Source organism: Trachurus trachurus, assembly GCF_905171665.1.
Source record: "Trachurus trachurus genome assembly, chromosome: 11".
NCBI lineage: Eukaryota > Metazoa > Chordata > Actinopteri > Carangiformes > Carangidae > Trachurus > Trachurus trachurus.
This window is the reverse complement of record NC_139904.1, coordinates 23,831,578-23,843,668: the sequence shown is the minus strand read 5'-3', so window position 1 is coordinate 23,843,668 and position 12,091 is coordinate 23,831,578. Positions and strand designations below refer to the sequence as shown.

General features: G+C 44.1%; 1 protein-coding gene across 1 annotated transcript in view; it reads left to right on the top strand.

The window, feature by feature from the left end:
- cdk6 (cyclin dependent kinase 6) overlaps positions 1–10,033 on the top strand; it is a 36,487-nt gene extending 26,454 nt beyond the window's left edge. Inside the window, exons 5-8 of the mRNA XM_083981776.1 lie at positions 223–332; positions 8,928–8,978; positions 9,312–9,447; positions 9,580–10,033. Coding sequence (XP_083837902.1) covers positions 223–332; positions 8,928–8,978; positions 9,312–9,447; positions 9,580–9,735 — 453 coding nt within the window. The 3' untranslated portion in view covers positions 9,736–10,033. The remainder of the gene's footprint in view (positions 1–222; positions 333–8,927; positions 8,979–9,311; positions 9,448–9,579) is intronic.
- Positions 10,034–12,091: the final 2,058 nt, after the last annotated feature.

The window sequence follows — 12,091 nt, the reverse complement described above, 5'->3', positions numbered from 1 at the left end:
GAGAAGCATTAACCTGTGTGTGTGTGTGTGTGTGTGTGTGTGTGTGTGTGTGTGTGTGTGTGTGTGTGTGTGTGTGTGCTCCCTACACAGTGACATTTACCTAGTGCTGCTGGCAGGTAAAAAAATCCACGGGGAGGAACTGGAAGTGATTTGTGTTTGTGCCTTTGGATGTAAACAATAGTGTCTTTATGTATTTCTCCTGTGTGTGTGTGTGTGTTGTAGGTGGTGACACTGTGGTACCGAGCCCCAGAAGTGCTGCTTCAGTCCAGTTACGCTACACCGGTGGACCTGTGGAGCGTCGGCTGCATCTTCGCTGAGATGTTCAGGAGAAGGTGAGGAGTTGCCGAGAACACGGAGCCAACACGACTTCTTCTGACCGAGTTATTATAAGAGTCATTTCTCAAACTGGAAAGTTCACTGACACAGTGTTTTACACCTGTGTGTAGACTTATATGTGTATTTAGGGCTGATTTCTTGGGAAGGGAGGGATCATCATAGATAAAGCTGTGGGGAACTGGTGAGTCATCATCCCTCAGTGACCACAGCGCCAGACCAATTAGAAGTGGTGATGGTGGTGGTGGTTATTTTCAATTATCCCCTCATTCACCTACTGTTCTGCTTTCACAATGAAATCACACTAAACATTAACACCTCAACTTCTGACATGTTGAAGTTTTAACATATTCCATTTTAACACAGAAGTTCTCAGACATTCACTGACCTGTATAAAAACAACGTCCTCGCTACATACAAGCTCGCTCACAATGAATTTACCAGTATGTAACTTATTTGGCTTTTTATTAGCAAAAATCAAATATTGCTTTCATAAATACGTATTACACTGAAGTCGAATCACACCCGCATACAAATGAAAACTTTCTCGTGCTTTAGAATGAGTCGTTACAAGTCGTTACAGATACATAAGGGGGCGACGCACCGAACCGAGGCTGCCATGTTGCATCGCCATTTTTTACGTTCAGTGGCAGCGTGACCGTAGGTAACCAGAGAAACTCACCGGAGCTGTCGGCTCGGGGAGAAAGTTTTCCAGGTAGCGCCTGTTAAAACTGTCACCACTGTGTAGTGTGAGGAAGGACGGAGGCACTGATGTTGCATTCAGGTGCAGTCAGGCAGACGGCCGTCGGCAAACCAACTGGATGTCATTTTACTCGACGAGAGAAAGACGGTAAACCGTGGGTCAGGTAAACAATACGACATCACCATGACAACATATTGTCACGCCTGTATTGTTTTGCCTCGTACTGGCGTTCCACTTGTTTACATAGACGCTTGTTTATCCTGTTACATGCAGCGTCTGTTGTCTGTCTGACGTCTGCCCGATTTCACGTGAATGCAACATCAACAATACGTTCTGATATGCAACCGCACCGCTAGATGGGGGTAATTCCTACATATTATACCTTTAAAGAGGAACTATGCAAGTCTGGTCGCTAAGCCGCTGTTTTGCTAACCCTCCACCTGGCCATGTGCATTTGTTACAACAAAGCCAATGAAAAATCAATACATGGAGCGGTGGTTAACATTATATAACACGTGAATATCTGGGTAGGCTTAGTTGTCATAAACAAAAGATTGCGGGTTACGGAGTGCGTTTGTGTCGCGGTGCCGGAGAGACGAGAGCTGGGACACCGGGGCGGCGGCCAGGTACTACACTGATGTTGCAAGGTTGGTTTTCAGCTGTGAGACACCAGGTGGAAGACAAGAGAGCCTCAATTCCCCCTCATAACAAGTCACAAGTCATGTAGTTAACTATCACAATTACTCCGGAGCTTTTTAATTATGGTAAAAATGTAGCATAGCCACGGGAGAAATCCTGCTTAGTTCATCTTTAATTTGCACATGTTCATATTGCAATGACGGCAGAAATGAGATTTACTGGTCACCGCTACCTGGTACCAGTTTCTTTCCGCAGCTTGTGCCCAATAGAAAACCAAAGGATTGGAGCAGAGTAGTGAGGCTGAGTTGTTATCATAGAGTGGAAAAGTGCAGTGTTACATGGATTAGTGGAGTCATCAGTCAGGCAGTGGCTCTCTGCTGATGGTTTTACCACATTTACAGTTAAAACAACATATTGTGATCAGTGACCCACAGGGATGTGTACACACTGTATACACACATTCACATGCTCTTATCCTTGTGACTAGTTCTCCATATGGAGCCAGTATCACTAAAAGCCATCTGCCATCTTGTGTTCCCATGAAGTGGTTTTACTTTTAACGCAAACACTGATACAAATTATTTAGAGGAGATGTCCCAGATCTGTGCTCGATAAATTTTCTTCACCTGGCGTTTCTTGTGAGTTTTGAGCTTTAATCCAGGGTCCAAGACGAGGTTGATGTTCTGGTTGACGGCAAAGGAATTCTAGCCAGGCTAGCGCCGCCTACTGGTTCCGGCAAATTTCATTTGCCTCAAACATGTAGTCAGGACACTAGCAATGCGTTTCGGTTTGCTCCGTCCGCCAGAGCGGACGGACCAATCAGCGAACAGACGGGTAAGTGAAGGCGATGACGTTGAACTCAAGCGCTCAAGATTAACCTATGAGCTTAACCGGTGTATAGCACACGTGACCACCAAGCAGCAGCGATTAGTTGAAGCAAATGTAAGCAACCGCCTCCCGGAAGCAAACGAATCCCTATGGCTCGTGTTCAGACCGCTATATGAAATGTAATGAAGTAAGCGGCTGATGCATCAGGCTAAAGGAATTCCACAGAGAAGAGACTTTTTTTTTTCTTTTTTTGCACTGACCTTTCATTCTAGCTTATTTTCTATGTGTTATATTTTCACAGGAGAAAAAAAAACCCAAAACAATTCCTGTCGTTACAGAATCAGTTATATGGGTGTTACTTCAAACTTGGGGTCTTTTCCTTAAATGACACCTGTCAGATGCACTGTGAACACAGAGGAATCACATTTCAGTTGGCTTATCAAACCATTACAGTAATGGCAGACTGCCTGCTGTGGTTGCAGCATGCGAGTCAAGATTCTGCTTCTTGGTATAGGTATTTGTCAGTTTGTGGTCTAACGAACTTCGCACACTGGAGAGCCAGGCTAATAACGGACCACTTTTTCTAAAAAGAGCTACAACTGTCTGCTTGTGCAAGGGGGGGGGGGACTTTTCCAAGCTACTATATGGACACATTTAGTCTTCACTGCATTTAAGTAATGTAAATGTTTAGGAGCCCATAGTCTGTTTTAGAAATGCGTCTTTTGATCAACACAGTGTTGGGGTTCTTGCCAACATCATGGTGGTGTGCGTTGGGGTAGATAAGAACAGTCTCTCTGAGGTAGGGCTGTGTGCCAGGAGGAGCAGCCCTGCCTGTAATTTGTGCTTCCTTCCCCAACCGTCCTCACACCCCAACATGCGCAGCCACACACAGCGCCCCCGCTTTGCATGCGGGCCTCCGTGGGAAATGTATCTGTATAGTCTGTATCAGCAAAGGGGTGACACGGGGTGAAGGGGGGGATGTGCAGTTGTGTGTGTGTGTGGTATACAGACGGGTGAGAAATCAATGATTGATGAAGTATAATGACAGCAGATGCTTCCACATGCAGCAGAGGCGGGGTTCACCCAACGCTTTAATGAGGATTAAAAAACATGTGCATCCTCGCCCCGGCCGTCACATGTCTAATTAAACACCTACAGGACACGCTGCTGTGGTGCGTTGAAGCCATGCTGCTCTGTTTGGATCTCTACAGTACTTTATTTTGTGGTTTACAAAAAAAACTTGCACACAGTGTTTTCCACATTGACTCTTTTGGTAGCTGGGGGTGTCGGTGCGATATCCAGACAAAAAAAAAACATGTTCCACTGGAAAGTATGTAATGTTGTGGCGTCCTCATCCCGCTCTGTCCTTTTTAAAATGGTGTTGGTGCATCTGTGTTAGAGCTTCATTCTGCACAGCCCCATAGTGATGAAAATGGTGACATGTGAGAATTCCTTTTTGATGCCAGAAGAGATGTATACTTTTTGTTTAGATAAAAATGGGTTAATAGAAATGAGGGGGCTGCTCGGTTTCCTGCTTCGAGAACAAGACCTTTGATAATTCATTACTGTCATATGTGACTCAGTTATGCAAAGAAAAAAACTGAAGCTCTCATTTACCGCACGCTATGTTTGACATTTTGGTATCTTCTTGTAGGTCAGTCAGAATCTGTGTCAGAGTGTCAGTCAAGAGTGATGCATATGGATGCACCGAGTCTTTGTTGACCGGTGTTTACTAATATACACAGTTTTTTTTTTAATGTTTTCGCGGTATCTTTCAATTACAGTTAAAAAGGTTGGTTCAACTTGGTGTTCGATGCACAAAAAATGAATTGGCAGTGATTTAGATGATACTTGAGGTGTTGAGGTCGGTTTTTCAGACTGCAGTTGTGAGCGCTGTCTGGTGACTGACCAAAACAAGCACTTGTGGTCGGCGTATTCAGCTGTATTTTGACTTTTTATAATCTGTGAAACAACGAGCAGATTGATTAATAAGGGAAATAATTATTAGTAGCAGCGGAACTATGCACACAAAGACCTTACCACAGGTTCTCCGGGAGAAGATCTGAGTATGAGACCGACTTTTTGTGCGACGCGCTTAAAAAAAACAACGGGTTTCATTTTGATTTGCAGCAGTGAGTTTCTCACATGTAGAGCACAGGTAAAGTTTGGGTACAAGCAGCTTGATGATGTATTCACAGTCACGTTTTGCACATAATGCCTCGGTGATGTCTTGAGGTCAGTGGCAGTTGGGTGTACTTTCACACATAATGCTATTCAGACTTCGCACAACACGTGTTAACTCATAGAACCACAAAGCTGAAGTGTATTTCATGAACGTGTTAGCTTTTTTAATGTCGCGGCAGAATCTGTGTCACATAAAACTGAACGTCTCACCGCCAATAGGGAACTGACACGAACCTACAATGACTGGTGTGTTACATGTGCAGAGGAGCTGTGGTGTTCCTTTAAGAGCAGGCGCAGTCTGAAGCTGCTGCTGGCAATCCGACCTCGTCTGATAGCAGCGACCAGCCTGTGTGTGTGTGTGTGTGTGTGTGTTGTCTGGGTTAGGGTACTTCTTCTCTCACCCTGGCACAATAAACTGTAAAAAGCTTTGGTGTGTGTGTGTGTGTGTGTGTGTGCAATCTGGCACCTGTCCAACCTTGCCTTAAGGTGGAAACAAGTCAGATATGGCCATAAAGAGAACATACTCGTTTTCACCCTCTCCCCATTCTCTCTCTCTGACTCCCACACACACACACACACACCCTCTCTCTCTCTCTCTCTCTCTCTCTCGCTCCCTGCAGGTGATTAAGATGACTTTTTAAAAGGCCACCTGTTAGAGATTAAAGGGCACCTGGGAGAGGCAGTGAAAGAAAGCACAAGAAAGGGTGATGGAGGGAAAGTGCAGAACAAGAGAAGATGAGAAAACACAGTTAATTGCATTTTTTTTGTTTGAGGTGGAGATTATAATTTATGACAGAGCTGTCTGGTTTGTTGTTCTTGAGCTGACTGCTGGTTTAATTGTCCCCTATAGTGTAAGTGGTTAAAGTGAATATTTTTCCTGGGGCTGAATGAATCCTGCATCTAACCCTCTTAATGAAAGGACTGCCTGCTTTAGTTTATTTTCATATTCACGTAAATTGATTATCTCTTGGTTTAGCTGGACAAAATAAGCTATGAGGGAGATGTTGCATAATTTTCCTTATAGATTTTCCTTATAGCTTGTAAGTGTTGAAGTAAGAGCAAGATTGGGCCCCATGCTGGAAGCCCACTTCCACAGTGACGGCCTCAGTTCAGTTCAGTTGATGGTGTAGGTCAGAAAAGTCCACATCTCAAAACATTTTTCTTATGACTCACAGAACTTCAGAGGTTTTTCCCCCCTAAGCACCGTCTTCTCCACTTTGATCGTCAAACATGTCATTGTAAGAAAAAAAAGAAAAGAAACTCTCTTAATGACTATGAACTGTAGCGAGAATAGTTGGGAGCTTGTTGTCAAAGGAATCTGAGCAAATATCATACAAGTCTGCATCTGCATGACTGGGATAGTGTCGGGGTGAGTCACGTTTTGAGTGAATGGGTGAGAGAGAGAGGGAGGGAGAGGGGGAGGGAGAGAGGGAGAGAGAGAGAGAGAGTGCCTGCTTGTTGACATTCCCCCAATCAAAAAAGCTGAACGTCTTGTGTTAATGGTCCGGGAAAAGCCCCACATCCGTGTTGACTTTCTCACAGTTTGGCGCTCAATTGATAAATCCACAACAACGCACAGTTGCATGCACGTGTGTACGTGCTTTACAAACACATCAGCTCATTTGTGCGGTACTTCTAAACTCAGACCTGCATGTCCACGCAGTTCACACTGACTCAGGTTCAAACACAGGAAGAAGCCACAGACTCGATCTCTCGCTTTCTCTCTCTCTCTCTCCTTTTCCCACCCCGTCAGATTGACGCTCTCACGTGCAAACATGTGCACGCACACACACACACACACACACATTCCAGAGGTTGTCTCAGTGGAATGTGGGACAGAGCCGTGCTGGCACTAAAGGAAGCGTGACTCAGCTGCCTATCCCAGCTCAGTCCCAGTCCTCCTTTCACTGCCCTCTGTCGCTGTGTGTTTGTGCATTATATTGTACACACATATGTGTGTGCCTGTAAGTTTGAGTGGGAAACAATCCTTTTTTGTGCACGCGTGTGTGCATTTGTACACTACACTTCCTCGACTGTGTGTGTGTGTGTTTGTACGCATGCCAGTGGCCAGCCCTGTGTGAATCCAGTTATCCCCCTCCAGCAACCCAACAAACCACTCCAGGTTTAAAAATGGACCTCTTGGAATTATCAGCCCTACTTGTTTTGGCACGATGACTTTGCTGTAGGTGAATTTTTTTCTTCTTCTTCCTTTGCAACAGTCAGAACTGGTTTGGTTTGATCTTTAAATGGCTTTCAAACCTCAGTGCAGTCAGTGCTTTACCCCCAAAGACCTGCATATGTGGTGTGGTCCTGTTTAAATGTCAGTCAGTTAAAGCAGTGGTCCAAGAATTAAAGAAAAAAAAAAACACTTGGCCATCCATTAGTCATGGATACTATTTCTGAATAAGCGAAGCAAACTCTGTATCACAATTCCACTTCCGAACTGAAGCATGTGATAGAGAGTTTGCTGTCACTGTAAAAAATGTGCAAAATTACCCGTGTGACTAATATCCCAGTGCTGGAGTCTGGAGGAAAGTGTGGGTGTTCAGCTATGCAAAGCTTCCTGCAAGTGGCAAAAACACAGGGAACACATGGTGGCTAGCCAGTCTGTGTTGACTCCAGTTAAGTGGGGTGCACTTGAACTGTACTGAAGGTCTCTGGATACAGAATGCATATACACTGTCATGCATACAAGCACACCTATGTGTCAGTACCCTGCATTACATTGACATCTGCTGGTGGCTGCTAATGGCAAACAAATAGAATATATAACAAATGGAGAAACTTGTCCAGCTCCTTCCACTCCTCTGTGTTTCATACTGTCGTTTTAAAGGGACATTGTGTAACTTCTCCTGTTATCTATTCACAAAAATCGATTATTTCGTTCAAAATATGTTTTTCATTAATCAGTAATCGCCCCCATCAACAAAGTGAAGTGTTCCTTTCAGCTCTGAATTTGCCGTTCATATGATTCATATCTCCATGGAGCGGGTAAGCTCGGTGCTGGCTGCCATGTCGTGTCGCCATGTTTTTACGCTCAGTGACAGCGTGACGTAGGAAACCACGGAAACTCAGTGGAGACACCGGAGCTGTCGGCTCAGGTCGAGGTGGCGTCTGTGAAAAGTCACCTCGGTAACGTAGTGAGGAGGAATGGAGCGTTACACTGATGCTGCATTCAGGTGCAGTCGGGCAGACGGCCGTCGGTAACAAACCAGATGTCATTTTAGTCACAGAAGTCGAGAGAAAGCCGGTAAAACGTGGGTCAGGTAAACAATACGACATCGCCATGACAACATATTGTCGAGGGTATTGTTTTGCCTCGTGCTGACGGACACTTGTTTACATAGAGGCTTGTTTATGCCGTTACGCGCAGCGACTGTCGTCCGTCTGCCCAATTTCATGTGAATGCAGCATGAAAAATACGATTGAGTTGCTTGCGATATACAACCGCAAGGCTACATATTGGGGAGGGGGGGGGGGTGACTTGGAAAAAGTAATGTTGTTCAGCCTGGAAGTTGTGGCACCTTTTAGTGTTGATAGAACTTCTTTTTGACAACACCACCTCTTTCGTTTTCTCCGAGAAGCGTCTGCAGGAAGGTCCAGTTCCCCTACCTCGCTCTCTGGTAGAATAATCCAACTCTTCTTTCACACGCCTCTCCATCCCACTTTCCTACACAGAGAGCAAACGCAGACACACACACACACACACACACACACACGGGATAAATAGGCTTTTTCTGTCCCATGCGGCGGCCGGCAGCCTTGTGCTGATGATGACTACTGGAATTTGTGCGGGTGCCAGCGCAGGCATGGCCGCCCACGGGCACCCAAAGACGGCCCAAAGCCACAGGAACCACCAGCAGCCCTGCTGTCGCTCTCCTCCCTCCTTTTATCCCTTCCGCCCTTCCCCTCTTCAAGTGGTACTACCAACGCTGCCTCACAATCCTGACTACATGAGATGGAGCTGCGAGTGTGTGGCCACTTCAAACGTTCACATCAGAGTCACACATTCCTCTTTGCCTTGAGCCAAAAGCTTATATCTAAAGACTGTGCATTGACGGCAGAGCGTGGGATAGTGAGCATTAACACCCATAGCAGAATTAATACTCTCATTTCACCAAAATGCATTTTAACCTTATTCAGAAAGACTTTGACATCGCAATCTATACACCTAAATGTGTGTGAATGTTTCAGCAGCAGCTGCAGTCAAACTAAACCACTCTTATTTTCTTTTTTCCAGACCACTATTCCGAGGAAACTCAGATGTTGATCAGCTGGGAAAGATTTTTGAGTAAGTATTATTAGCTCTGTGTCCTGTTGTGTTTCCGTCTAAGGGGCCTGTATGTTTCTGCACAACCTTGATTTAAGCCTACTAAAACTTTACTGTCCATAAAAATCAGTCAAAAGTCCTTAAGTCCTTACTTTAACTGACCCTATGATCTCGTATTAGTCCTAAATATAGGACAGGATGTGCACAAACTTGGTGTTAGCACTGTTTTTGCATTCCACCAAAGCTTAGGAACAGACATGCAGGAAACTTGTCAGCTGTGTGACAAACCTTTTTTGATAAGTTTTAGCAAAGATCTGAACTGAAATGGCACTGATGACCATTCTCATCCCACAGTGTTGTCGGGGTACCTTCAGCAGAGGACTGGCCCCAGGAGGTGGCCCTACCACAGAGTGCCTTCACCCCGCGGCCCCCTAAGCCAATAGAGGACTTGGTTCCAGACATGGACGAGCAGGGACGGGCCCTATTAATGGTGAATACTTCTTCTGAGTGTTTCCCAAAGTCTTGCTATGAGAACATCCATCCAGTTTCTCATTATTCTGTTTCTTCTTTTTGGGTCATTCACGCTCCTTTATCGCTTCTCTCTCTCCCTCTCTCTGTGAAGCAATTCCTCGCCTTCAACCCCTCCAGGAGGATATCGGCCTTCGCTGCGCTGAGTCACCCCTATTTTCAAAGTGTGGACAGCCACAGTAGAAGTGTGTACGCGGCCCAGCCCATCCCAACAAGCAACAAGCCCACTATGGAGGAGAGGACTGCTTGATGGTCCTCCTTCACCCCCAATCACCCTATACAGTGTCTATAAAAAGCATTCAGCTCACTGCTTCATAGTCTGCTTCATGTTTTATTGTTTTTACAGCGGTAAATCAATGTGTGTTAATTAACATTTTTTGACACTGATCAACAGATATAACTTCAATGTCGAACTGAAAACTGATCTGTAGAAATGGGTTTAAATTTAAGAACAAATCATTTCCAAAGCTTTCACCCTCTCTAGTCGGTATTTAGTACAACAATTACAGCCAGTGTGTGTGTGTGGTTTGATCTGTATCAGTGCTGCACATTTGAATAGAGCAGTTTTTCTTGTTTGTAAAAGAGGTTTAGTTTTATCAGGGTGCATGGCAAGCGTGACAGAGCAGCAGCTTTAAGTTCTGCCTGAAAATCTTGTATCGTATTGTTGTTTCACTGGTATCCTTCCAATGATTCATCCCTCTCAATAACCTTGTAATACATTGGTTTGGTGTTTCTGGTCCCATAGTGTAGCTGCTGCAGCTAACTAAAAATCACATCCTTATTACACACAGGGGATTGCCCTCGCTGCCCCATATCAGCTTCTAAAAAACATCTGGCTGCTCTAGTGATATATTGCCGTAGTTAAGAGGGGGGGGGGAACTTAAACTGTCATTTAGATCCATTTTTAGAGATCTGTATTCTCTTTGACAGTAAGGGTTTTATTTTTCTGATAATCAGTGTCAAAAAAGTTTAATCAACTGTGATTCCATGTTGTATATAAACTCAAAAAGCAAAACATGAAAAAGACCAAGGGTGAAAAATACTTTTTATAGTCAGTGTACAACGCTCTGGGAAAGTATTCAGAAAAAGAGGGTGTCAAAGATGACACCAACTCTCTCACCCCCCCCCAACCCTGAACAATGCACAAAGCTATCCTCCTTCCATGAACTGATGGATTGTAATTGCTGCTTTTAGGTTGTTAAATGTTGATGAATGACTGTGTTAACAATGCAAAGACACTTGCATCTCAGACTGGTAGTGGTGGACGGGGCGGCCTGCCGAGGCCGCGAAGCAGAGGCCCTCTCTCTACGAATAGTGTCCAGCTTTTTGCTAAGAGTCCTCTCGACCCGAGGGACCAAAACCATACAGGAGTCTGTGTGGACGAGCGTGGATCTCACCTGCGTTTATGCTTAATTGTGGGTGTGTGCTGCTGCGAGCAGACATGTACACAACCTATGGTGTGTGCACTACCACTGACATAAGCACACTCATGTACACACCTACCTATTGAAACATTATTGGGCATCACAAGCCAACCACTCACTGCCATGTCGTGACTTATCATTCCAATTATATATGTATTATATCACTGCCACCTTGAGGATGTCCTGAGTAACTGCAGACCAGTAGCGGGATTCTAATGGTTTCTGCGCTCTTCAAGGGACTCATCAGAACGGGCTGATATCGGTGCTGAGACAATGATGAAAGAACCTTTTAGAAAAGTTCCTGCCACTCATTTGGTCTTCATGAGTCGCTTTTAGTCTGCCATCATGGGCTTTTATCATTATGAAATACAATTATTATTTACTATTCGAGTGAAACAGCAATGCAAAGGCTTGCAATAGGTGGATGAAGTCCACCAGCACTACTCAACATGAAAACATTTGGCATAGTATTGCCGCCAATATTCTGTATTTAATTTTTAATTTTATTGACAAGTCTTATATGCTTGTTTTCATCAAGTTGTATCTTGATTTTTTTTTTTTTTTTTTTTTTAAGATGCTGGGGCATATAATATTCTTACACCAATTACACCAACTCTAGATGATTATAGAATTTGTGTAAGAATAGTTTGACAGTGTAAGGAATGTATAAAGGATAGGCATTGGTACTGTACAGTATGTAGTCCTAAGTACAAGTTGTAATGATAGAAAACTTTTGATACGTGCATCGTCAGCCCATAGATATGTTGTAAAATGGATAGACGTAGAGTAGCGAAGGTCAGTGGAATGTTGTATGGCAAGAATATTTTTGTCTATTGAAAATGTCGGGTGGGTTTGGTGGGTGGTTGTTGAATTTCATTTACTTTGGATTGAGAGTGACTACGAACTTTACAGGGGTTTTTATCATGAATATAATGCACAAATATTTTGTGTACAATTTTTTTTTTTTGCTTTATTTTACAGTTCAGTTTTTACAAGCAAGGAAAAAAAAAAGCAAGTTATGCAGAGTTGTATTTTTGTATGTAGTAGTTCTTGCAGAACAGTAACATTTTAACACTGGTTTACGTTTTCTTAACAGGTAGTGCTGCTAGCACACACACACAGACACACTCTCTAACTTTCTCAGGTTCTTGTTATGGACGTCCGAATCTTTTGGGCACAGTT